Genomic DNA, 27347 nt, shown 5'->3' on the forward strand with positions numbered 1-27347 from the left:
GAATGCAGTGTCTCAGATCTTCAAAGCCAACTATTTGAAGTTACTAAATGCCATAAGCACAAATTGTCTTGTTTAATAACTTTTAAAACTAGCTATCTCCTCTGTAAATATATTCATTGTTTAAGTCTTGTGACCCTTACAACATTAAACCCCCTGACTTTTTGCGTTGCCATTTTCAAAAAAAGTGGGCTATCCAGTTTCTTTCTTTTGGATCCCACAGCCACCACAACACAATCACCTATATTTGTAAACCAGTTAGCTGAATAACATGGCACAGGAAACCTGAAACATAATTTTTCCCCACCCCATCCATCCATCCATCTGTCCTCATTCAGCTATAACACACTCAAGAAATAAACTTGATTAATGAACTGAGATTAAGAGCATTTTAAATGATCTTACAGAAACTTAAATATAATATCACGAGAGCTTGACCATCACATTGTTTTCTAGTCACAAGGCACTAGTCAGACAACCCATCTGCAAACTTACATAAGAAAATACAGCTGGCAAGGCCATGTGGCATACTCCTCTATGCCACAGGCTTCTACAAAGAGGCCACTTGAAGGTTTCAGAAGTCACTGACAGAACTTCAAATTCCAAATAACATTAAAAGTACAAAGATTTTTGTCAAAATACAACTCCACCTTTTCATATTCTAGATTAATCAAAAAAGCCAGAAATAATACTACATTGTGTCAAATGAGATCTTGAGATGCAGTGTACCGTGTAGGCAGACAATCAGGGCAAGTGAACACAGGCCTGCCCAGGTTCAAACACACCATCTCGAATCCTGTGGCCTGGCCTCAGCAGCTTACAGCCCCAACAACTTGGCTGCTGATTCTTTGCTTCTTACCAGGACACAAGTACATTTAAAGAGTCCCAGAAAGATGACCCTGGAGATGCATGGCTCCAAGTGAGAGACAACGTAACAACGAAACCAAGTCTCGCTTGTCCAGGGCCACCCACAACGTGCATGTTACCACAGCCAGAGCAGCTTGTTGACAAGGGAATCAAAGCAGGACTTTCTCCCACACATGGCACCATTTTGTCACCTGATGTTTGATAATGTCAACAGACTCTGAGTACAACAGCCTTCACAAAAGTGTGCATGACACACCATGGTGATTCGGACGTTCTGAGCACAACTTGGCACTAGTAATTCCGGTGCACTCACTGCCACCAATGGAGGTGTCACCAGGACACTGGTCTCCTAGCATGGCACAGCTCAGTGAGTGACGATGTGCATGCATGTCTTTTGATTTGGGTAAATAATCACTGGCCAGGATTACTTGATGAATTATTGTTGCAACCCCAGTGAAAATACAATGAAACAAAAAAAGGTATGATTTCAAACCCATATGTCCGCTGGGTTCCCTACTAGAGTTTTACATTGGTATAAGGTAATAAACTAAATTCAAGTCTTTTGTTCACTCGAGAGCCATAAGACATTGGCTACAAAGGCACTGCCCCTGTCGTGGAATTTTGTTTTCATTGCATTGAATTGCATTGCATTGAATAGTATCAGTACAGTATTCAGTTTGCTTCTTCCCACAGAAACGTCCAGCTCTTTCCTCCGGACTCTTCACGCTGTGCAGAGGAAGGGCAAGTTCCTCCTTTCTTTCAGCCACCCTGTATGGCCAGGATTCTTCACACATAACTTTCTTTCACTTTCTCATCCTTCAGGAAAGATGTGAGAACTGCGACATCCACTACTGTCTGGTTTTTGTTTAATGACAGGTCCTTTAAGTGGTCATCATCACTTTGGTCCTTGGCAAAGTTCACAAATACCTGTCAAGAGAAAGAAAGATAGACCTTTATAGAGACCCCCTTGATTTTATCCTTAACTGTGTTTTCTTTTTTAAAAAAATTTATTTGTTTTTAGAGAGAGGGGAAGGGAGGGAGAAAGGGAGAGAAACATCAACGTACGAGAGAGACATCAATCCGATGTCCCTCGCACACCCCCAAGTGGGGACCTGGCCCACAACCCAGGCATGTACCCTGACTGGGAACCATGTCGGCGACCTGTCGGTTCGCAGGCCGACGCTCAATCCACTGAACCGCACCTGCCAGGGCTAGTTGTGTTCTTCCCTATGGGAATATTAGGTCAGGTACGAAAATATAAGAGTGCATAAAAAGATTAACTAGAAAACTGTGTGAGAGGGAAATACTTGAAAAAGCATTAACCACTTAAAAACTAAAAACTATATACTGACCCCCAAATCACCAACTGCTCAATCATCTATTTACTTTAGCTTATATAGGTTTGATTATGTAAGCCAAAGAAGGACAAAAGCTAACATTTACTGAATACCTACTAACTGCCAAGATCCATTTGCTGTTATTTATTAAATAGGATAAGGCACCTGGCAAAATGTCTGGTCCATGGTAGGTAGTCAATAAATGGTAGTTGTTAAGAGTGTTATTACAGTCTATTCTCATAATAACCGTATAAAATAGGGAGCATCATCTCCCTTCTCAGATTCAGAGAGGGTTCATAAAAAGCACAGCTAGTAGGAGATGGAGAATTCAAGCTCAGATAATCTACACTGCTCTGGGGTCCACAGTGGGGTGAGGAAGGGATCAGGACTCTGCACACTAGAACGTAAGTCTATTTCTGACCCTCACAGCGCTTACTTGGTCAAGTGTTGTCTGAGAAACAGAGTAGTCCTCTATGTGGAGTCGCTTTTTGTTCTGGGAGAGGATGCTGAATATCCTGGCCAGGGAAGACAATGAGGACGGGAGCTGGTACTGCAGCATGTTCCGGTGCTTCTCCTTGAGGACGCTTCCTGGAAAGGCGAGTCCAAAGAACTCCTGGACAGGCTTCAGGTCAGGGCTGGACCCTGCTATTCGTACAACTATTGTGTAACCGTCTCCTAACCTAAAAGCGAAAAAATAAAGTCCACATGGAAGATCCTCGGGAAACTTCTCAAAAGAGTAAAGAAGAGAGGTCCCTGGTCCCGGACAGGCCCAGCATGGAGCCTCAGAGGGAAGGAACTCGGTCTCATTTGCTGAACACCTGCTCTCTGAGGCGCCATGCTGAGGGCCTCAGACACATGATATCACTGAATCCTCGCCGGAACCTGTGAAGCCCGACAGGTGTTCCAGAGGAACTGAAGTCCAGGGACTTACTTAGTCACTTGTCCATGGAACAGAGCTCATAAGGGGTAGGGCCAGGGTGTGGACCCATCTCTGTTGGACTCCAAAGTCTATGTTCTGACCATACGGGCAAGTATCAAGTTTTCCATTTCATCTATATAACAACGCTGAAGGTAAATATTCCTTAGGAAATGGACTCTCAGAAAGGGGAAGGGATTTGCCCAAAGCCACACAACCAGTGAAAGGTAGACAGAATTGGAATGCAGCTCTGTTTGACTTCCAAGCCCTCATTCTTACTGCTATACCATTTTGTTCAGTTTATTTCCCTTTATATTAGAGCCGCTGTTTATATACTCAATAAACAAACAAACAGATAACACAAGCTTTCTCAGTAGGGGCCATCCCAAAGAAATGATCTTTGTTACCTGTTTTTCAGATGTTGGACGCTACCAAGACACCTGAACTTCCCATTGACCATAATTGCCATCCTAGTGCAAAGAGCTTCACATTCTTCCATGCTGTGGGAAAACAGAATGAGGTTTAAGCTTTAGAGAGAGGCTCCTGTAACCATTAGATCATCACCACAACATCCGACATTTCAAAGAAACATTCCCAGCTTCCTAAGGTATCACCACAACGTGTTACAAACACACAAAGATACGGTGATAACACTGTTCACTGCCATGCTGTTTACAGTCAGGACAAAACTGGAAACAATCCAAATGTCTACAAAAGGTAGAACTACTCAATAAATTTGGAATGTATTCTAATAGATTACTATCCAGCTATAAGAAATGATGACTGACTTGGAATAATGTTCATGATATACTGCTAAACAAAAAAAAAAAGCAGTATTCCACTAAGCTTGCGTTTTTGTTCATAAATCACACACAGAGACACACACACTTGTATACATAGATTTGCATAAGAAAAAGGCACACATATTATTGCCCAATGATAGTAACAGTTATTTACAAGTGATGCAATGCAGGTGACTATAATTATTTTTCTCTTTGCCTGTTTGTATTTTCTAACTTTTATACAATGGCCATTTATGTCAATTAGAAATTTTAACATCACACCCTGTAGAAGCCAAGCCAGGTCTTTCCTACTGACCTGTGAGATGTAAGCACTACTGATCTTCCCTCCTTGACAATACTGAGGGCACAATTCCACAGGAATCGACGGGCTTTGGGATCCATGCCAGTGGTTGGCTCATCCTGTAATTAGAAGAAAATAAATCCTATTATTTGATGAAGAAAAAAGAAACCACATCAAAGACAGATTTGGTTTTAGATGCAGAAGCATATCTGAAATAGCCTAAGTTTTAACTCAACCATTATAGTCCTTCATTGATGGACCAAAGAACCAGACCTTACATACAAGAACAAGTTCACTTTTATAAAAATCTCACTGAAGCAGGAAACTCAACTTACATTTTTATGAATTAAATTTCTCCAAAAAAAAAAAAAAAGAAAGAAAAGGAAGGGGGAAACAAGTCATTTAGTTTCAAACATCTTTTCATGACTGACAAGCATCTACTAAAAATTCTTTTGGGCTGAAATCTCTATGGAGGTCAGTATAGGGTTTTGGCAAAATTCCATCTCTCCTTTTTTTCTTTTTGCTCACTCCAGCTTAGCCTGTTTTATTGTACTTGCTAGTCTTAAACAAACTCCAGATCCAAATGGCCTGGCTAACATTAAAGCCTCAACCCCAGGCTTCTTCCTGTAATAACTTCAGTGCTCTTCCCCAGAGAAAAGGGTCAAGGGCCTCTGGCCCATCTAATCTTCTGTTTTCCATCTGCATGTGAGGAACTATGGCCCAGGTGCTACCTCGGGGATCTCGAAGCCGGGTCCACCCTCCCCGTTTTCAGGGATGAACACATAGACAGTAAAAAAGAATGTCTCAGAGAAAAGCCAAAGCACACACCCAGCCTCGGCACACTTGTCAGGGTTCTCCATGCCAGAGAAACGAGGCTCCTGTCACATCTCCCTTTCGGAGCCTCAGAGGGCATGGAAGAACCACCCCGGGGTGTGTCAGGGAGAGGCCAAGGGGGCTTCCCTCTGGTTCTCTGTGACTGCTCTGCGGTTTCTGGTGAGCAGAGGGGTGCTTGTCATTGGCATGCAAGTCATGCAACATCACTGGACGTACAGTTTAGAAAACTGCTGTTTTCCATTCAGGCCAGAATAGTTTCCCATTTACAGACACACTCACCAGAAACACCACAGGAAGCCCGCCAATCAGAGCCATGGCTGTCGAAAGCTTGCGCTTGTTACCTCCACTATAGTTACCAGCATATTTTTCTCCATACTTCACAAGTCCCAACTTCCGAATTGCCCATTCGCCGACCTAGAGCAATGAGAAGCGACCTGACGTTCATCTGGTTTGGTAACATTCTCATGCTTTCTGATACTCACACAGGAAAATTCTTTCACTGAATAAGAGCAGAGTCTCTAATCACGACTTGACAAGTGCCACAGAGTCAAACGCAGGGAGAATGGCACCTCCTCTCTGCCCTCCAGCGTGTGCCTGCCCACTGCTCCCCACTCCACCAGCACCCTGGAGTCCCACCCTGAAAGTGAGGGCAAAGAGCCAGCATTTCACATTGCTGCATCGATGAAGAAAAACAGCCTGAAGCCAGTGGTCATGTGAAAGTCAAAGCCATAAGGTATACTGTCAGGACGCCAAATGAGGCAGGCCAGCTTGCTGGTGCCCACAGTACCTTGCCCACTTCTTTCTCTGGGACTCCTCTCAAGAGGGCAAAGAACTCCACGTGTTCCCTCCCGGTCATCAGCTCTGTGATGGCATCAAATTGAGGGCTATAACCCATGTTTTGATGAACTTCATGGATGTTTGATAAGATACTGCAAAGAAAAACTAAACTGGTCAGGTTTGGGGCATTCAGGGATACTCTGATCTGACAATCTTGCCTAATGTTCCTACAAAGTCTACTTGTATGCGACAAAGTACCAGTGAGCAAGCTTGCTGTAGGAATAGCCTTTCTGCCCCAGAATGCCAGCCCCTCCTGGCAGTCAGGGTTCCTGCCTCTATCCTGCCCAGTCTTTGCATCTGGTCACCACAACACTTCAATCTGTAAGCTCAGTCCCATTTTAGAATTCCTGAGTCCATCCCAAGCACAGCACCATCTTTACCAATAACCTCAGTCATACAACTCTGAGGCTGTAACACTCACTTCTATCCCAGATGTGACTCTGTGGTCCAGTCATATGCACCAAGTGCCTGGCTGTTCCAAAGTCTCCTTCAGGGCCATTCAGATCCAGAGGAGGCCCAGCAATTCTGGGTGTGACCTCCCTCTGCACTTTGCTGCCCATCGGCCACAGAGTGTTCCAACCTCCCCACCCCCAGTCCTGCTAAACATCCAGCTGAGGCACCCTCCTGGTTTTTAAGGTCATAGGAAAAATAAACCTATAAACACAATTTTACATATATACTGGTGGGGTGGCTTTTAAGAATCCCTGATGTGGGAGAAGCTCAGAGTCCACATCCAATCTGAAAGATGCACAACAGCCACCACTGCCGGACAGCCCTGAGTTTTGGCCCTTCAGCAGTATTTGCTCCTCTCTGCATATCTAATGAGTGCTTCTAGATCCACCAGAATTATGACTGAGGCGCCCACGGACACGTCCTGCCCCTCACAGCTACACTGCCCAAGCGAACTCTTATAACCTTAGTTTGGGCCACTTACTGCCTTCGTGGGTACATGCCCCAGGAGCCTGGCACCTGGGGAAGCAGGTTTGTGCCTTAGGCCTGCTCTTCTAGACTTCTCGTAAACCTCCTTCACACTGCTGCAGAAAAAACTGCTTAGAGGCACAGGAGGAGACCCATAAATATATTACGTTCCTTATTCTCCTCAATTTTATAGGCCAGTAGCCCCCTCTGCCATTCCAGCCATTATTCCACTGTGAGTCATCGTCCATCCGTGGCTTGTGAAACATATGTATTGGGTCATACTAGTATTTTTTAACAACACAGTGTAGAGAGTAGAATAAGAAATATCAGAATGCCCTAAGAGTAGTAGAAGTAGGCATTGTTTTACACAACTTTATTATATGCTCATTTATGTCTCTGTCTTTACTGGGTTTAGATGTAAAAGCTATTTGCTACTATGGGTCATGGTCAGAAAAGTGCAAAAGCTGCTGCCTTGTACCATTGCTTACAGGTCTTTAAAGGGAAGCTGTATCCCTGGTGATCGGATTGCTTAGTGACCTGTGCATCTTCGGATAGTAGCCTCATACATTGATACAAGCTTCAGAGAGGGCAGCTTGGCAAGTGCACAGTCTTTACCTTGTAGGGATTTTCCCTGAGGAGATAATCATAGAGAGTACGGGCCATACTTACATAGTGAAAAACAGAAACTAGCAAATGTCCAACAACAAGAAATTTTCTTTTTTTTAATTTTTTTATTTTGGTTTTTCAATTACAGTTGTCCCCTTTTCCCCCAATTTCTCTCCCCCACCCAATCCACCCCCTCTCCCACAATCATATCCCTCCCCGTTGTCCATGTCCATGAGTCTTTCATGCAGGCTCTTTAATTAAACCCTTCCCTTACTTATCCCCCTTCTCTCCCTCTCCCCTCCCCCCTATTGACTGCTATTCTGCTCTTTGTTCTATTTAGTTCCTTTGTTTGTGTTGTTCTTTAGTTTCCTGTATTAGGTGATATCATATGGTATTTTTCTTTCTTTGCCTGGCTTATTTCACTAAGCATAATTCTCTCTAGTTCCATCCATGTTGTTGCAAATGGCAGGAGTTCCTTCTTTCTTTCTGCTACATAGTATTCCATTGTGTAAATGTACCACAGTTTTTTGATCCACTCATCTACAGATGGGCACTTAGGCTGTTTCCAGCACTTAGCTATTGTAAACAGTGCTGCAATGAACATAGGGGTGCATAAGTTCTTTTGAATTGGGGTTTCAAGATTCTTCGGGTATAATCCTAGTAGTGGAGTCATTGGTTCAAAAGGCAGTTCCATTTTTAATCTTTTGAGGTAATTCCATACTGTTCTCCATAGTGGCTGCACCAGTCTGCATTCCCACCAACAGTGCAGTAGGGTTCCCGTTTCTCCACATCCTCGCCAGCACTAACAACAAGAAATTGACAAAAGAAACTATAATATAGGAAACAGGGGAATTTTACGCAAAATATAAAATTCTACATCTTAGAATATGTACCCTTTGGGGAAATAGTCATAATATATTCATTAACAATGAAAACTAATTTTAAAAATATAGATACTGTATAATTCAATTTTAAAATACATTTATATGTGTATATAAAATAAATTTGGGGTGATGAGATGTTTTAAACTGGATTGCGGCGATGGTTGCAAAACTGCAAATTTACTAAACATCACAAATTGTGTTCTTAAAACAAAAAAAAAAATGTATGATATGTAAATTATACCTGAATAAAGCTGTTATAGAACAGAATGAAACTGAAAGGAAATGTAAGTAGTGGTCATCTCTAGCCAGTGCGGTTATGGATGATTCTGATTTTCTTCTTTACACTTTATTGTACTTTACCATTTTTAGATGTGATCATTATAAAAAGCAATATATTTAAATAAGTAATAAAAGTCTTTGTAGCAAAATACAGACCACTTTTTTTTCCCACCTGTTTTTGTTAAGGAAAGCATCTCCTCTGGTCACAGTGGTGTCTCCAGTTAACATCTTGAAAGTTGATGACTTCCCAGCCCCGTTGACTCCCAGGAGCCCAAAGCACTGAAAAGAATGAGGTAAGTGGTTTAAGCAAAGTATGAAAAATCTGAATATAAATGACCATTATGAAATAGTCACCTCAGCTTAGTTTTTATATAACACGATCCAAAAACATCATTCTCAAATATCAATGAAGAGTCAAATATTTTCTTGGTCTTAAGGAATCACATAGGCATTTAAACAGGTAGTTAATGATGAATGGAATCATTTTAAGTGTGGGTGTATTTTGTAATATTATCAAGTCCTTAAGCTGAGGCCAAAGCTACTGAGTGAAAAGCAGTAATGAAGGCCAACTGGTCAAATTTCATTATCTAAGCTGGCTAAAGGGCATAAAAGAACACAAACATGAATAAGAAAAGAGAAAACCTAATTTTAAAAATCTATTTGAATTTCATCATCATCTTGAGCAGACCACAAAATCACATGTTGGGCATGCATATTCTTCTTCTGTCTGAGATTATCCAAAATCATTCTCTTGACATATGGGTTCCACATCCCTCTCAATGACTGATTGCTTCACATAGACACAAACAGAGAAGCCTTTAAAAGCCACTTTTATCCCCTTACAAATACTGTGGTTTGACTGGGTAGAGACAGTGAATTAATAGGGACAAATACAATGTAGGCAAAGTGCCTTTACCTCGCCAGGAGGAATACCAACACAAATCCGGTCAACAGCAGGCTTCCTCTTCCTTCTGTATATCTGCAACAAACAAAATGCAAAAATTCGTGAGCCACAGCAATTCACAGCTATCCCAGGCAACTATGGAAAAGGGAATTGTAGCCCAAACACATCACGAGATAACACTAATCAATAAGATTAAGTCACATATTAGATGTGCTAAGCAAGAGCCTTGGTTTTTGGTCGGTTTCTGTGGCAACCAACTTCGGAATGACTCTGAAGCTCAAAATGTAAAAGTGAATTTCTTTTTATTTTTAAATCTAATATCAACCTTTTACAAAACATATTGGTTGTTAATGTCTACAAAATTTTTAATTTACCTGATATATATAGTATAGATGTTTAAAAATTAAATTATACAGGGTAAAAACATTGCAAATACTGTACACATTACAGAAAAGTGAATTGTTGGTATTCTGGCACTTAGAGGGGCTGAAACAGACCCTCCTCCTGAGCAACGGAGACAGATTAGCCTTCTGGACTATGAACCTCAAATCAACCATTTAGTCTCCCTACTTAGCTTTGACTAGGTATACAATATTAGAATGTTTTAGTATTTAATATATAAATGTAAGGGTGAAAAACAAATATACTCAAGAATGAGAATTCACATTACAAAAGTACTCTCAGTAGGACTTCTTTAATGAAGAAATGCCCATGGTATATTTTTAAATAAAATTAAATTGACAAAGCTTGGCGTAGATGCACATTCTGAGACACATGCTCCTTTCATTAAGCAAGTCAGCAAAATGCTAGTTTCCAACATATAAATCAGAAAAAATTTAAGACACATTATCACAGCCTATATTCATTTCCTCACCTTAGTCAGCTCCTTGATTTCCAAGATGTCATTCTGTCCTCCACCATCAAGAATTCTCTGTCTTTCCCGCCTGACATCTTCATCCTCATCATTCAGAGGAGGAAGCTTTGCCTTTACAGGTCTTAGGGGAAAAAATGTAAGAAAAGTCAACCTGTGAAGCTGTTTTTCAAGAGAAAGATCATTTCTAAAGCAGTCCTATAAAACCTACTCTCCACAGTGTCCGGGACTGGCAGTGTTGGGGCCTGGGGAAGTCCCCATTAGGAATACAGTTTGGTTATCTGTTTTGAGTTCAATTCGGTCCCCATGTCATTGACAAGTATGTCCACGTGCTTCTCTGTGACCCTCAAGCAGGTGCTTCATGAGTTCTGAGAAAAAGCTCACCTGGGCCTGATGAAGAATCTGTACTGGATCAAAACAGTGATGAGGAAGAACACCACCCCTTCCACAGCCATGGAGAGAGGTTTCGTCCCACCAAGTCCCAAGAGAGTGGTGAAACAAAGCGATTCTCCCCTGGTAGAAACAATGCAGAGATCTGGTCAGAATAGGAGCACCAAAGACTATAGCCCTTCCTCAAGTTCAGGCTCAAATGCCCTTCTCTTCCTAGAAACACCAATGGCCGTCACCCATGACAAGGAGAAAAAATGTAAGGGAATGACCACTCTCCAAGTCTGACTAGGGTAAGATTTTGGGGAAATACACTGTGACTCAGTATCAATCAGAATGTCAGAGCCAATGTGTATTAGATCTATGATGTCATCTAAGATATGTAATGTCTCCTTTTTATGAGATGCCAAAATCCTTTGTAAAAAAGGCAACAATCCAGGGTAAATTTTCGTGTCAGTTATTTCAACAAATTATAAGTTTCACTAAGATTAGAGGCCACTCTAAAAACATGCCCCTTCAGTAGCATGTAATGTAACCTAGAAACACAATCAAATCACCTAGTTCTATGTAAATATTCCTTTAAATTCCTTATTCATCTCCTTTGTACCTCCAAATTTAAAAAAAAAAAAAAAAAAAAAAAAAAGATCTCTGCTCTATGTCCCTTAAAGAGCAATGCCCGTCTAATTTATATGAGCCAGGGTATAGAGTAGTAATGTAGCCACAGGAAAAATACTTCTGAAGGCTATAAAGGTAGAAAGAGCTGCAGTAAATTAACTTTTTATAGACTATATAGAAGATAATATACAGCCACATCTACAGACCCATGATTTTCCTAATGAGCCCAAGTTTGCATCTTTCCTACTGATTCTCTGGCCTGTGTCTAATTATCAAAGCTATGTTTTGACTTTTGCAATGACCTTGACTATCCTAACCAGGGGCATTCAGCACTAAATTCAAGCTAAAGACAACGTTTTCCTTTCCTCCAAAACTGCCCTCTTACTTTTCTCAGTGCTGTCACAGGCCCAAATGGTTGGGTCACAAGACCCGTGCTACCAACAGCTACGTTATCATTAGCCCTATCAGTTGGGGGAAGACCTGGGCCCAGTCACCAGCCCCTTTGCAAAACAAAGGCCAGGTTGGCAAGGCCCATGCAAACTGCCATCTCTACCAGAACACCCTCTGACCACTGTGTCACTCACCAAACCTTTCCAAGGCATCAGCCATGGCCTGGTTTTTCACCATGTCAATGAGCCCCCGTCCCAGGCAAAAATGCGGGAAGATCAAGAACACAGACTTCAGAATATCATTGATGTTACTCAGCTTCTAAAAAAAATAAATAAACAAGACAGAGGGAGACTGAATGTCCATGGTTGACACTAAAAATGTTATCAAAGTCTGAGGTATGGAAGTGGAGGAAAAAATTGGATACCCCGCGGTCAAGCTGAACCTTTGAATTCAGATATCAATAAACAGCAGCAGCCACAGCTAATGATATATAACATAATAAAAATTTTGCTCTTTAGAAACTTTGGAATAATACTATGAATATGGAGAAATAGGAGGGAAGTTTACAAACACGGTTATGTTTAACCACAAGCAAACCCATCGCAATATTTGCTTAGCATTTTAAAAGTATATTGCTCATGTCTGGGTCAGTATTTCAGTTTCAGGATTTTGTAAAAATTTAAGTAATTCTTCTTAAATATGTCAAGCCAACAGTAGCCAAATATCCAACAACTGATGAAGTTGCTGGATGCTGGATGCACTGTGCAGGGCACAGGTTAGCAAAGGTGAGTAAGTAACAGTTCCTCTTCAGAGGAGGACGTTACGCACACAGGCAATGACTACACAGCTGGGTATGTGCCGTATGGAGGCAGGAACTGAGGGCTCTGGGGGCCCAGGGAAAAGGGAGAGCTCCTCCCAGAGGGCAGGAAAGGAAAGCTTCCCATTTGGGCTCAGTCTTGAAGGGTCAGACACCAGCAGACCCTGTGACAGAGGAAGGGCACTTGAAGCCAGGCATGTGGGAGTTTGGTGGGTTTAAGGGATGACTCAGCTGAAGATTACAGCCCCTCGGGAAAGGAAGGGTACGGTAGGAACAGGCCAGGAAAGGTTGTGCACCTCTAGAAGGCCTTATGTGTTAAGGTGTTCGGACAAAAGCAATGACAGCAGGAAAGGACAGGGACCCTTGTTAAAGAGATCTGCAACTGGAAGAACTGACAAGGTAACCAATTGAGTGTTGGAAATAAACAGAAGCAACGTGCGTAAGATGGCTCAGCTGCTGCCAGCTTGAGGGGCTGAGTGGATGGGAATGCATCCAGGAAAGCGTGACAGGGAAGGCAGGAGAAATGTTAGGTTCTAAGGAGAAAGACAATTAGGACATACCGGGTCTGGGGTATCTGTAAGTTATCAGAACAGAGCTATGCACCACGCAAGTGAGAAGGTGAGACTAAAGCTCACGGGAATGAATGGTGCCACCCAGAGATAGCATCAGAAGTGGGAGGCAAAGACGGCAGATGAAAAAATATTGGGAAAGCAATATTGAAACAGAAAGGAGTAAGAAAGAACTTGTCCAAGGAAATAGAAAGGTTTGATCGGGGACATATAAGGAAGAGAAGGAAGAAGGTACTACACAAGCCAAGGAAGAGAGAATATGAAAAAGGACAGAGTGGTGGGGGGTGTCAGTCCCACAGACAGGCGGCACAAGGTCATGATCAAACACTGTCCTCGCTGATGCTCCTCCCAGCAGGAGCTGCTCTTCCCGCAGCACTCACGTTGTCGGTGAAGAGCTCCAGCACAAACGTGGCCATGCTGCCGTTGGTTCCAATGAAGAGGTTCATGCTGGTCAGGACCACGTAGGCGGTGCTGGGGATCTTGAACACGAAGGAGGCGGGGTACATGAGAGGCGTGATCGACCACCTGGTGAGGCACAAGGACAAATGTCCACCGGGTGTCCCCTGCCTTCTCTCTGACATGGGGCGCTACGTGCCTCACCCACCGACATCACCACCCAGAGGTGCCTTACCCATACAGCAGAAGGAGGAGGGCTAGCACAGGCAGGTTGGTGGAGGACACATAGGACTTCTGCTGGAAGCAGATGAAGATGATAATGACCAGCGTGGCAGGGACCACATAGTTGCACTAAAAGTGAAACAAGGAAACCAAGTTCACCCCTATGTCAAAGACACAACACCTCCCAAGTCTTCACCATCATTGGACAAGGGCAGGTAGACATATTGGTGAGTACCTTTGAATTAATGAAGCCACATAAAGTATTAATCAATATACTGGACAATACATTTTGACAAGCGTTTTTACCCTTGGCTGATTTTATAAACTGAATGCCCTTTCTGTCTTTCCAACAGCTGAGCCACAGTGTCACGCTCAGTAAACTTGCTGAACAATGGATTCCCGCTAAGAGACATTTTGATTTCACAGACAGCAAATAAGCTTCCATTATTCTTCCCAAAGATGACCGTGTCTGTTTCATTGTGAATGCTATATTACAGTCTGCCCAAGTTCAATCTCATGTGTAATCTATTCATGAGGTAAATGCTTATAACATGAATGTTAGATCTGTTTCATCACACTGAGAATAATTTGAAAGTCTGTCCAGACAGAGTGTCAAGAATTAAAAGGCACAAATAGGGAGCATTTGAGATCTTGCTCCACAGCATATGTCATCAGTCTGGCTCAAATAAAGTCTTAAAAAAATTCTCTAAAACAATAAATTTTTTAAAAATGCACAAGTGAAGCCCTGACCATGAGACAGTGATGAGAGTTCATTGCTGGCAGAACGAAGCACAGACAGGGAAGGGACAGTGCATTTGTCAGCTGTAAGAAGAATTTGCAGCTTCAGCCTCGGGGCGCTGCTTCAGTCTCATTCTGCTCAATGTGTTTATCAACAACTTAGAAGAAGACATGCTTATAGCAAACTTCAGAGGCTCTAAAGCATGGGAGGGACAGACATTGCAAAGGAACATAAGTGACATTCCTTTGTTAGGGACTTGATCTTCCATCTCTGAATCTCCTGTGCCTGGCAGAATCGCACACAAAGGGAGTATGTGTTTACTGAATAAAATAATTATTGAATCAAGATAAAAGCAAATGGACACTAACAAAATGCAGTTTAAGAGGGGTAAATATATGGCCTGTGAGCCAAGTGTCGCTGGTTCGATTCCCAGTCAGGGCACATGACTAGGTTGCACGTCAGGTCCCCACTTGGGGGCGCAAGTGAGAGGCAATCACACAGTGATGTTTCTATCCCTCTCTTTCTCCTTTCCCCTCTCTCTAGAAATAAATAAATAATAATTTAATTAATTAATTATAAAAAAAGAGGGGTAAATATAACATTTAGGCTCAAAAAAGTCAGCTGCATTAGTAAAGAGTGAAAGAGACCCATTTAACAATACCTGTCAAAGAGAGGTTTCAGTTCACTACCAAATTGTCAACAAGACAGTGCTACTTCCAAAATGTACTGCCCCTAGGCTAATAGAAGGATAGGATAAAGATCAACTCCCTCTAGACTGGTACCCATTCAGACCATAATCATTCAGACTACAGCCTGGACCACAAGGTTAATTCTGGGTATTGCTCTTCAAAAGGGCTATTAAGAATACGGGCCTGGCCATACAAAGGCAATCAGATCCAAAGAGTGGCAGGTCTGAGAGGTTTGCTTTAATCAGCACAGACATAATGATCATCATCGTCGTCGTCGTCATCATCATCATCATCATCATCAGATCATCATTCATATGTGTACTATGCTTTAGAGATTACAAAATGTGTTCTCATATAGCACCTTATCTAGGAAGACTTAGGTTCAATGAAAGTTGCCTTTAAATATCAGAGGGGCTATCCAGTGGGAGAAGAATTAAATTTGCTCTGTATGGCTTACAATTAATGGAATACACAGGGAGATATACTTCAGCTCCACTTTATAAAAATTAGAACTTTGGGGTTCTTTGAAGCCCTCCATATTGGTCTGAACAAAAGCAATACTTTGCAGCTGGCACGAAAAGTTATTTGCAATTGATGAATAAGCTTCCGGTAAAATGTATAGAGTTTTCAAACGAATGATGGATTTCCCTGTGAGACAAAGAACAGCCTGACTCTGGAGGTTAAAACCTATCAGACAAGCCTAAATCTTCCACTTCAACGTTTCTTTGAAACATTTCCCATGAGGAAATTAGGTGGTGGTGGTAGTATTAATTGCAGTCAGTGTGGACAGATTTTTTTCTCTCTGGTGTGAGATCAGCTCTGAACTTAACACCATGTTTGGGGATGTGGATGCATACAACTGCCTCTGTCTCTTCCTTTCATTCACCTTCAGACTAGTGAGAACACTTTGACACGAGCCAGGGCCTCTTTCATCCCATCCACGGACCTGAGGGAAATGTCTACAGCAGCAGCAGACTGGTGTTCTTACCATGTCCCAGACAAAGTTGGACAGCCAGTAGATGACAGGCTTCACTCCGCTGATGAACTGCAGGTGCTTTGCCTTACTGACCCACTCCTGGATCAGAAACACAACAAAGCTGGCCGGAACGAAGGACATGGCAAAGATAACAAAGATGGACACAAGGACATCCACTGATGTGGTCATCCTGAAAAAAAAAAAAAAAAAAAAAAAGAGGCAGTGAGGATATGAGGGTCCCCTGATACAACTGAAGACTCAGGAGGAGACACATGCACACACACACACACACATGTCTGAAGCATGGCCCAAGGAAAAATAACCTGGTCACCAAATATATTTTTTCAGGGTTAAAGATTATTATATTCAAGTTAAAAACAAAACAAAACAAAAAAATACTCAAATCTGACCATTCAAATGCAAAACTAATTCAACTGAGGTTATAAGGAGTCCACTGTCCAATGAAACTACTCAGAGACGTCCAAGAGTGGCCTAATGGCATTCTCTTTGTTCCACTATTCATGACCTTGTGAGAGCAATAAGTTGCAAATTTTCACAAAAAGGACTAGTGTAACTTGAAAACTAAATAAAGCTGAAATACTAGTATGAAACTATTCAAATAAGTTCATTCCTGGCTGTAAATAAATTTGAAAACACCAGCGGGTGGCATATCAATCTAACACATATGCTCTAACATGTCTATCAGATGGTTATAAGAAGAACAGTCTTGTAAGCCCAATAAACAATGTTTAATATAAACTATATATATATATATATATATATATATATATAAATATTATATAAGTTTGGTATAAAGATCCCAGTGACATATATTGATATTTTATATAAGTTAAGCAAAAATAATGACTGTGCCATGCCCCATACATAGAAAGGGACCCAATGTGTGTTGAATGCCAACTATATACCAAGTGCTATACTTGGCAATTTACGTGAATTGCCTTGTTTAACATCATACATCTAGAAAGTTTAGAAACCAGATTCAAACCCAGATGTTCAGGATTCCAAAGGCTATAGAATATCCAAGGGCTATATACATTTGGCCTATTTCCTATTGGCTTTAACTTGTCACACACGCACACATACACACACAATTCAGGCCTTCAAAACACAAGCTGATAAAAGTATCTTTCACCAAGTTTAAAACCAGTGGTATAAAAACAAGTGAAACTGATTTTTTATTAAACACTGTATTGGCGGTGAGTTAAAATATTTTTAGGATTTTATTAGCAATTTAACTTACCTTATACAAATTCCCTAAATGTCATGGTTTTTACATGTACGAGTCATTTATCTTATGCACTTTAATCCCTGCCAGCCAATTCGTAAAGCAGAAGTCGTCTATCCTGAGCTGGGACCAACCCAGACACACCACAAAGTAAGTGTTTCCCCAGCTGCTACTCTACCACCAGCTTCACGGTTCCTTCCCCCATACTCTCTTCCGCCCCCACCTGCCCTGTTCAGACATAGCTGCACTCACTTACAGAGCCACTTCCGAGAGCTGCTGCTTGGTGAGATTCAGGGGGTGATTGAAAGCAGTAATCCCATACTGGCTAGGGTTCGCTCCTTTCTGTAGGTTGGTGCGCAAAATGGCATTGTTGATGACATTCAAGAAAGAGCTGATAGCATGCCACCCCTTGTTATTGAACCACACCTGAAAGAAAACATACCAAGTATAAGATAATGCTTCCAAACCCTGCTCCTGGAGGCAGGTGCACACACACACACACAAAAAAAAACATGCCGGTCACACACCACAACAAAACATTATGGTCAGAGAACATGGCAAAATGATCACAGCACTGAGGGTGTGCGGAGCACCAAGGCCAGGCAAGGTGCCAGCTACCTTATCTCTTTACGGTACTCATTACCTCTTCCAGTGATTCACCTAATCTTCACCCCAGCTTTGAGAGAGCCATGATTACTCTCTGTTTTAGAGATTAAGAAACTGAGACTTAGAAGATTCAGTAATTTGGCCCAAGTCACAATAGTTCACCTGGTATGTCTGGTGGCAGAACGAATTCTCATAATCATTGTACTGTAGGTCCTCCCTGGCAAACCTACGAGACTGCTCTCTCTGTCACGACTGCCCCGTCAGGGCCATCCTGAGCTGGTAAGTACTTCAGGGAACATAACGATTATTATTCATCAAGAAGTGACTGGAACAACGGGCTTTACCTTGACGTTGTTTTTTGTATCCAGTCCTGTCATGAACCTGCCCAAGCTGCTGAGGAATCGATCTGAAGAGCTGTCCTGTGAACAACAGAAACCTGCCTCAGTTGAAATGGCTCCTAAGAACAACACAGCCACCTTGGGGAGGGCCCCACACCTACCTTGTTCATTAAAATGAAATTTGAAGCCACTGAGAAACAAGAGACCAGAAATCTAACGCACTGATGTTGCTATGGGTCACAAGTCTTAAAGGAATCACAGGCAAGCCCTGTGATTCAGAGTCCCAAGACACCGATGTCTCTCTAAAACTGGTTGGTGAGGATTCTTCAAAATGCTCCCCTGGCGTCATCCTAAGACCCAAGACTACACTCAACGTGCAGACACGTCAGACTCATGGGGTCGGTGCCTCCAAAGCAGAGATACAGACTCAGAATATCACTGCTGTCTATGATCCCAGCATCCCATTCTTACTCAAAAATATGAAATTACAGATACAGAGAAATGGTGAATGTTTATTGGGTCCTAAAACCTGATGAAAACTTAAAAGAAAATGATTCATTTCTTGTTTAACCAGTGATTGTTTTAGAAAAGCAAGCTTGATGCTGAGTTTATTTACCTACTGGCTAAATTCATAAATTTAAGTTAGTGTGAGAGATTTTTAATCTCTGGATTTGTTTTTGATCTACACTTTCAGAGAGGAAATGGTCACTGAGTCGTAGCGCAGTCTTAGCCGGCACAATACACTAAGAGCTGGTGACGACTTTGTACTCGTAAGTCTCAAACCGTAAGGTATTAGGTGACCAGATTTACCTGCCAACGGCTCCCATGCACCAGCAACCCTGAGCCCATTTCTGACATGTCTTGGGATAGATACTGTACCTTGGCCAGATTCAAGATTTCCTTTATTTTCCTGATGGCATCATTAACTTCTTGACTTGGAGGAAGTGACTGAGAATTGCTGGCACCCAGGGAAAACCCGCCGTACCTAGAGGAACAGCCTGACATTAAAACACAGATAGCACAGTGCACATCACTCATTAACAGACACCACTTGTGTGTATTTTATTTGAAGCAGGACTGAAGTTAGACTCAAGGAAAGTTACAACTTGACATTCTCTAACGAATTTGACAACCTCTATCTTTACCCTTATGGCTCCTGCCCAAGTAGGAAGGATCTGGGCCTGATTATAGACGGAAATAATGGTTATTCATATCGAAGAAGTGCCTCCCACCCTGGTGGCTCAGGCCTGAACTTGCGCCTCAAGGTATTCAAACAGGAAGTCAGGACAAGCAGTGAGGGACACTCACTGACCAGAGAGGCTAGAGGAGCCTTGACTCTTTCCTGGCATAAGGACAACTCTGGGAGCCCTAGTCTGCTCTGCTAAGAGTTCTGTGGGTTCTGAACCTCGGGAAAAAGGCAAAGAGTGGAAAGCAGTGTCAAAGAAACAAGTCATGAGGCGGCCAGATACGTTGTCCCATTTTTCATAAGGTGTTAATTAGCTTCAAGGATTCTTCCTTTTTTTCTTCCCTGGTCCCACCCGTTCCTTCAAAACCCAGAGGGGTAAGTGAGTTGAAGCAGAGTGAAAATAAATGGTTTTGATGCCCCTTATTTCATCGAAGAGGACCCCGGGAAATCTGATGTGGGGGCATAGTCTAGTTAGCATATGTATGCCTTTCACAACATAGTGCTTCCCATTAAGTCGCTAGAGACTCATAAGAAACTTCTGAGTCTGCGTGAGGAAATCAGGCAGGATGACAAAGTTTCAGATGCCTCTGAAGTGGCAGCTTGGCACTGAGCAGAAACATTAAGGGCAATACAGTCCCAACACTAACGACTTCCCAGAATCCCAAGACACCGGCATCAAAATCATCCTCCTGAACTACAGGAGTCCAGGGAAAGCAAAGGAAAGCACAGAAAGAGGCCACTTACCTAAATTCATTCACCCAGATCTTGTTCTTCAAGCTGCAGGAGCCAAAGGCAAACCAAAAGTCAGTTCAAAGAAACACTGACCCTATGCCTGATGATACAAAGGAAGTAACTATCTACCTGAGGATACAACAAAGCGGCAGAAATAAAGCTATGATCAGGCTGGTGGTTATAGCCCTAATCGGCATGCTGTTTCTGCTCCCATTCTTAAAAACTTAGGTATATGAAAACCATGCCTTGGATTAAACCAATTCAGAAACCAACTTATTGACAAAGATGTGATCAAAGTAGAAACTTTTGAAATTCAAAGTAATACATCAATTATGGATGCCATATGAAGAGTTTATGCCTCTTTCTTTTCCAACTCACAGTAACTGTTATTTAAAGTCATTGAGAACTCTCAAGAAGCCCAAATAACCAGATCAATGGGAAGGAAACCAGAGCGAACATTTTCTGAGCATCAACTAAGTACTCAACATTATGCCAATGCCCAGGGAACTACATGGCTCTTCCAAGGCTCCACAACCATCCCTGCGAGGTACTCATGTATGTTATTCATGCAGTCCTCACAACAAACCCATAAGAGCAACATTACTTTCACATTTTACATGAACTAAGGCTTTAAAAGGATAACAGGCTACCCCTGGTCAAAGAGCTAGTAAGTGGCAGAATTAGTATTTGAATCCAGATTTATTTTCATTCTGGACCCAGGCAGACTCAACCTTGAAGCTGAATGTTCATAATAGTTCTCATCTTGTCATCAGGTCAAAATATGATGTCTCCCCCACCACTCAGCCTACTATTTTTAGGACTCACATTCCTCTGATCAGCAATGAGAAAGCAAAGACCAAGTTTAGTGAATAATGACCTTTTGGCTATGATCTGCACATAAGTCTTCACCAGGTAATCTGAAATGTTTCTTCCTGTCAAGTTCTGAAGGGTGTCCTCAGTGTTCTGCTTTCTCTGTTGTCACAGAAAATCCAAGCACATGTGTTTTTATGGACCAGAATTGAGACAAAAAGCAAATCATGAACTATACTGACACATGTCCCTCAAGCATGTACCACAGTGTGACCAGACCCTACTCACAAGGCCCAGGCACCAGCAAGCCAACCACCAAAGCCCAATTCATTCTGCCCTTGGCTCTGGCCATATACTTATGCCAAGCCAGGAAGTTCCCCAGGGAATTATTCTGGACAACTCAACAACAGTCTATAAAATATGGTTCTCCACAATAGGTTTTTAGGGAGTAGTATCATGGACTATGCCTAGTGAATTCTTTTGTTCAATGGTTATACTGATGAATAGATTAGCTATTATTTTAAAGAGAGAGAAACAGAGCTGCTCAAGTTCGCACACCCACTTAAAGTTGCTTGTCCTCGCCCTGCAACCTGGATGCTGACGAAGCAGCAGAGAGCTATCACAGGCAAGCCTCATCCTAAAATTGTTCTCAGAAAAGAATGACTCAGAACCACATCACACACTCACTCTCAGAGACAGTCGGCGTTGGTAAAATGCAGAACTGTCATGGGCCAGCTTCTCTAATTCGGACGTGAGGAAATAGGCCCAGGGACTCAAAGTGGCCTATACCAGGTGACCAGCACACCGGTGGCAGAGCCTGGGATAGAGATGGATCTGTCACGGTCTGTCCTTGACACCACCACTTTGGGAAAGACCACAGTGTGTCTTCCATGGCCCACTGATCCAGAATGTTGCATTCTGGTTTGAACTCAAACAAGTAACCTAGGCTGACTTTTCAAAATAAAGAAACAGGCTAAGCTCCCTCAGATATTAGGAACAACGTGGTTTAAGTTCTATCCCCTCAAAACTCACGTGTTTTTCCCTATGAAAAGAATTAAGATCAAGACTAAAAGACACCCTCCTGATATGTCATCCATCCCTTCTTCCCTAGCCCACCCTGCACCCCATCTGCTCTGTTACCTTGTGAGGGACTCACCTGTGGAGGAGGAAGCCCGCCAGCCCCCAGGGGACACACGGGCAGCATCTTCTTGATTTTGTCGTTGCTACACTCACAGGCGGGTGAGGGGTTCTCCATCGTCCAGTTCCCATTCTGGAAGAGGTCCATAATGGTCTGGGGAACTGGGGCAGTGGTCCACTCCTCCTCCCCAACCAAGCGGGGCATGTCTCTGCAAAAGGTGACAGCAAGGGTAGGGTCACCCAAGAGAGCCTGGCCTTTCCTGTTGCCTCAGGAGTGCAGGATCCACCAATAACTGCAGATAAGCTTCCCTCTCTCCCCATCTGACTATTTGATCTCTCCATAGACTTGTAAGCTGCAAACTCACTTCACAGATAAGAACAATGGACTGCAAAGAGGGCCTAACTGCTTGTGGACCAAACTGCAGTCGATCCAACCCACCAACATTCGATCACTCACCCATGTGTTCTCTCCAAACTATTCATCGAGCATCAACTCTAATACCAGACATTCTTCTGCATATTTGAAAGTCTAGAGTGAACAAGATAAAGTCCCTGCCTTCATGGAGTTTGTGTTCCTATCAAAGAGGTAGGTAACAACTAAGTAATATAATCTTAAGATGGCCAAAAATGTAGCAAGATACAGGGGAAGTGACTGGTAAGAAAGGAGCCACTGAAAGATGCTATACTTTGCTATACTTTGGCCAAAATATAACCAATGAGGGAGAACAGCCAGGCAGACATTTAGAGGGAAAGAACATTACAAGCAGAAGCAACAGGAAGTGCAGGTGCAAAGGCCCTGAGTTTTCTGTCTAAGGGACAAAGGAACACAGTGTGGCTGGAATGTGATGAGCTGTGAAGAAGAGAAGGCAGGAGCCAGATGACATCGGCCTGGGAAGGAGTCTCAATGTTATGCTCAATGTGCAGATAGTCTGGTAGAGAATGTCAAGATTCACCTATGTCTCAAAGCAAGGAGAGAACTTGGGTTGAATGGGGGTGAGAGCGATTGGTACATGAAGAGCTAGGTTGTGTGCAAGCCCCTGGTGACAACAGACAAAGCCTTTATGCCTAACTTGAGCCCTGAATTACTGTGAGATCATCCAGTCACTTGCCTTCTTGGGCCTATTTTCTCCTCCAGTAAAATGAAAGTATAGAATGACTTGTTTCAACAAGTCATATTTCAACAAGTCATTTCTAGGATCTCTTCCAGCTCCAAAATTCTACAATTTAAAGCACAGCCAGAGTCTTTAAATTATTCTTAGAGCAAATGAACAGTTCTGGGGCTGGCTCCCTAGTTCTCTGTCAAGTGCCCCCAATGAAATGGAAACTTCTAGGACACAGTGCTCTCCTAAATCTCACATTCTAAACCGTTCACACAATGATGGGCTGAGACCAAGGTCAATGCCACAGGGAAATGTTCCGGTCAAACATCCCTTCGTGTCGCTACTTTCTGAAAATCCTGAAAGTTTCCAGAGTGGGGCCCTAACATCAGACTGCCCCGACCCACGTTCAGTGGTGCTCGGCCCCAAGGCTAGGGCCCCTCCGATGCCAGGGTCCTGCCTCCTTTGTCTCCGTAGGTGAGATCTCAATTGAGACCCAGCTCCAACCAGTCCTTGCTAGGCTGACATTAACCTAGGCGTCCACACTGTCCAGCTGGCAGGTGAGGAATCCATCTAAGTCTATTATCACCTCATCTCATTCTTCTGTGTTGCCTGCAAAACTTCCAAGTGGGATCTCCTCAAAAGTCTTATAAAATCCAGACAGGATGTCTCCTTGTCCTTCTCCACTTTAGTCATCTTATTCTTTAGGAGTTGATATTAGCTGCTAGGATTTACTACCCATTAAATAGTAAGTACTAACAAACACTTAGTAAGTATCCACTTAATAAGACATAACAAGTACATAATAGCTATCCATTCAGAAACGTGCTCCACCGCCTGGCGTACACAGGTATCATGCTCACTGGTCTGGGAGTCTGGCAGGGTATCTTCCCTTTAAAACCTGGAGTTTGTTAGCCCTTCCCCAGTGTGGCCGCACTTTCCCACACTCTCCTTAACTCTTCAGTTGGTGGTTAACAACCTCAACTGCAATTTCTACCTGAGCCTGGAAATGTGGACCCCCTTCCACCATCACCGGACTCTCCCACGAGCTCACCTCGCTCCATGTCCGTACTCACTAAAACCTCTGGATAGACCTTTCCCGCATACCTACTTTGTCTACAGGTATTTAACTGGATTTATTTATACACTGCCTACTCTTTTTTTTTTTTTTTTAAGAATCTTGAAGGAGAATACAGTAAAACTATGTAACTCTAAAAGAAGAAAATGTTTACTTTTATAAAGACAAACTACGTCATCTTTTCAGGCTATTAAAGAAGCTGATAAGCAAAATTGCAAATTATATATAAGGCAGCCTATCTCTGCATGGAGGAAGAGGAATTGGGGAGTGGGAAGGGAGAAGGGAAAAACATTTGATCAGTAAGTATGAAGTGCTATTTAAGTTAAACATTAATTTCTAAAATAGTAAACAAGCATCTATAGTCATTTGCTTTGCTATAGTCTCCTAGATTGTTACTTTTGTTCCTAGATGGTCTTATTAAATTACTCTATCATCTTTTTAAATATAAAAAAATTCTTCAAAGGGCAAATAATGGCAGTCACAGTGTGGCACACCACTGATAAATGCAGTGCAGTAGAGACCAAAGCCGGCGACAAGCACAGAAGGCAGTGTGGAGGGTGCCGGAGCTGAAGTGGCACTCACGGGATTGGGTTTCCTTCCATACACCGCGTCCCGAAGCCCGGCTCGCCGGTGAGGGCGTTCAAGAGTTCCTGGGTGCCCCTGTCCTCAGGCGCATCGTTACTGTGGGTACACAAGAGGCAGCCAGCTCAGCACATCATTGAAAACATAAATTTGAAGGAAGAAAAGTGTCTTAAAAATAAATACTTTATTAAGTACTTCCTGTGGGCCAAGCTCAAAACAGCAGTGAATAACACAGAGCCCGCCCACACAGAGCTCAGACTCAGGCCATATATTTGGTATCACAGTAACACACAGCTGTGTAAATAAGTTATATGTACAGAAAAGTGTGTGTGTGTGTGCGCGCGCATGCATGCACGTGTATACACATAATTATACATAATGACATACATATTTTAACATGAAGTAAATGAATTCATTAAGGATAAGAATTTCAAAAATACTTTCACATTACCCACTGGGCACAGACAACCAGGAGATTATTCTAGGGAAGGGCAGGAAGACTCTATTGGCTGCCTGTTCACATGACAACTGGGACACAGACAATAATAAGCTCAGGTTACAAACACAAAGCAAGCCCACCTTCCACAACCCTGGGCAACACGGGTCAACACCTGGGAAAGGAAAGAATAAAGTAAACCTGCAATACAATAAAAAATACTGTGAGAAAGAAAAAAGAAGTGAAGTCACTACTCTTGTCTAAGGAGACGCTTGGGGTAGGGGACGCAGGCAGCGAGTGACCTCACAATACTGAGCTACACTGAGCAGTGACCTCACAACACTGAGCTACACTGAGCAGTGACCTCACAACACTGAGCTACACTGAGCAGCGACCTCAGCTCCTGAAGACAGAGCCCAGCGGAACTTGGAACCCTGGTAACCGGGCAGCGCAGCCGCACTCTAAAAGTGCCCCTACCTGGCTCATTTGCTGGAGATTTGGACACCCGACGACATGTTTTCGTGTTGTCTTCCCGTGTCCCGACGCCGTGGCCCCAAGAGAGGCAGCGGCGATAACGTGTCTCGCCGTGGCCGCCGCTGGATCCGCACTCACCCCGGGCGCCTCTGTCCCTTCTCACGGCGCGACCCGGAGGTAACACAGGGTGGCCCAGGGCAGTTTGCTTAGGGCCAGGACACCCCTCCGATCCCAACTGAACAGCCCTGTGTCCCCTCCCTTTTTGTGTGTGTGTGTGTGTGTGTGTGTGTATGTGTGTGTGTGTGTGTGTGTGTGTAAGGGGTTTCTCGGAGGGAGTGTCTGCCCACGCAGGAACAGGTTGCGGGTGGTTTCAGAAACATGGTGAGCCGGTCATGTTCATGCCTCAGGCCAAGGATGGCCAGGTGGACGTGGAGTGTGGGTGACCCCCTCGGCCCGAGGGTGATCCCGAGCCCTGATGGTGAATCTCCTTTCCGCGGGCCGAGGTCTGTGCAGACACAGGGCTGGGCCACATCCGGGAGCAGAAGGTCCAGTGGGCAGAAGCAGCAGCAACTGAGTGACTAGGGCTGGGCAGGGCTTGGGGCCACTGGACCAGCTGCTGGTCACTGTCATTGCAGAGCTTCACCCAGGTCATCGAGGAAGGAGACCCGGTCGATGAAGACCCCATCCCTGTGTCCACCGGTGAGGGCCAGATCAGGCCCGAGGTGACTGTGGACACCTGGGGGTCTGGGGAACCAGGGCCGGTGGATGGCCGGAGGACACCATCCCCAAAGCCACCTGGGCTCCAGAGCCAGCTCTCCACTTCTGACCATAGCCTGGAGCACAGTGCCCATGGTAAACACACGGGGCCGGGTGCACTGGGGCCCAAGGAGGCAGAGCCCAAGGGTGAGAAGTGTGGGGAGGTGGGGGTGGCCCAGGGGTGGAGGCGCATGTGACCCCATGGGGAGGGGTCAGTGCCACAGACACAAGGAGCAGCCGCAGAGGCTGGCCAGGAGCAAAGACTGGCCTCAGACCACCCGTGTGCTGGACTGCCCACCGGGAGGACGTCCTGGGCTGGGTCCTAGGCTCTGGCTGTGTGCCGTCTCTGGGGGGCACGTGGAAATGCAGACACGTGGGTGACCTTTGCTCCTCTCACCACTCCAGCACCAGCCCAGGAGGCAGAGCCGGCTCCTGTGTCACCTGCCATCCGACCTGAGGAGCTCCATGCAGGGGCCGCTGCCGACCTGGAGGAGGGGGTTTCCCGTCCAGTGGTCGTGCTTGCTCCAGCGGCCACTCCAGCTGCCGATCCTGAGCCAGGGCTGGCCGGGGGAGAACCTCTTGGCCTGGCTGAGGCCCCAGTGCCCCTCCAAGGAGAGCCCTCCCTCGAACCTGCCCTGTTTCCTGCCGCAGAGTCAGCATGGGACCTGGGAGATGCATCGGGGCCAGATTCATTTTCCTCGCTTGAGCTGCTTCTTTTATTGGCTTTCATTTTAAT

General features: G+C 43.8%; 1 protein-coding gene across 1 annotated transcript; it reads right to left on the bottom strand.

Moving 5' to 3' along the window:
* Positions 1–1650: 1650 nt before the first annotated feature.
* LOC150013209 (phospholipid-transporting ATPase ABCA1-like) lies at positions 1651–25896 on the bottom strand. The gene is given in 23 exon segments (XM_090275228.1): positions 1651–1791; positions 2638–2881; positions 3525–3617; positions 4216–4319; positions 5314–5448; positions 5822–5963; positions 8731–8837; positions 9475–9537; positions 10337–10457; positions 10718–10793; positions 10796–10846; positions 11920–12043; positions 13492–13636; positions 13743–13858; positions 16146–16323; positions 17636–17805; positions 18330–18404; positions 19203–19308; positions 20254–20286; positions 21119–21213; positions 22208–22397; positions 24946–25044; positions 25892–25896. Coding segments are annotated over 23 exon segments (2613 nt in total).
* Positions 25897–27347: the final 1451 nt, after the last annotated feature.

Source organism: Furipterus horrens, unplaced genomic scaffold (genome assembly GCF_987537825.1).
Source record: "Furipterus horrens unplaced genomic scaffold, mFurHor1.1.pri manual_scaffold_4, whole genome shotgun sequence".
In the NCBI taxonomy this organism is placed as follows: Eukaryota; Metazoa; Chordata; class Mammalia; order Chiroptera; family Furipteridae; genus Furipterus; species Furipterus horrens.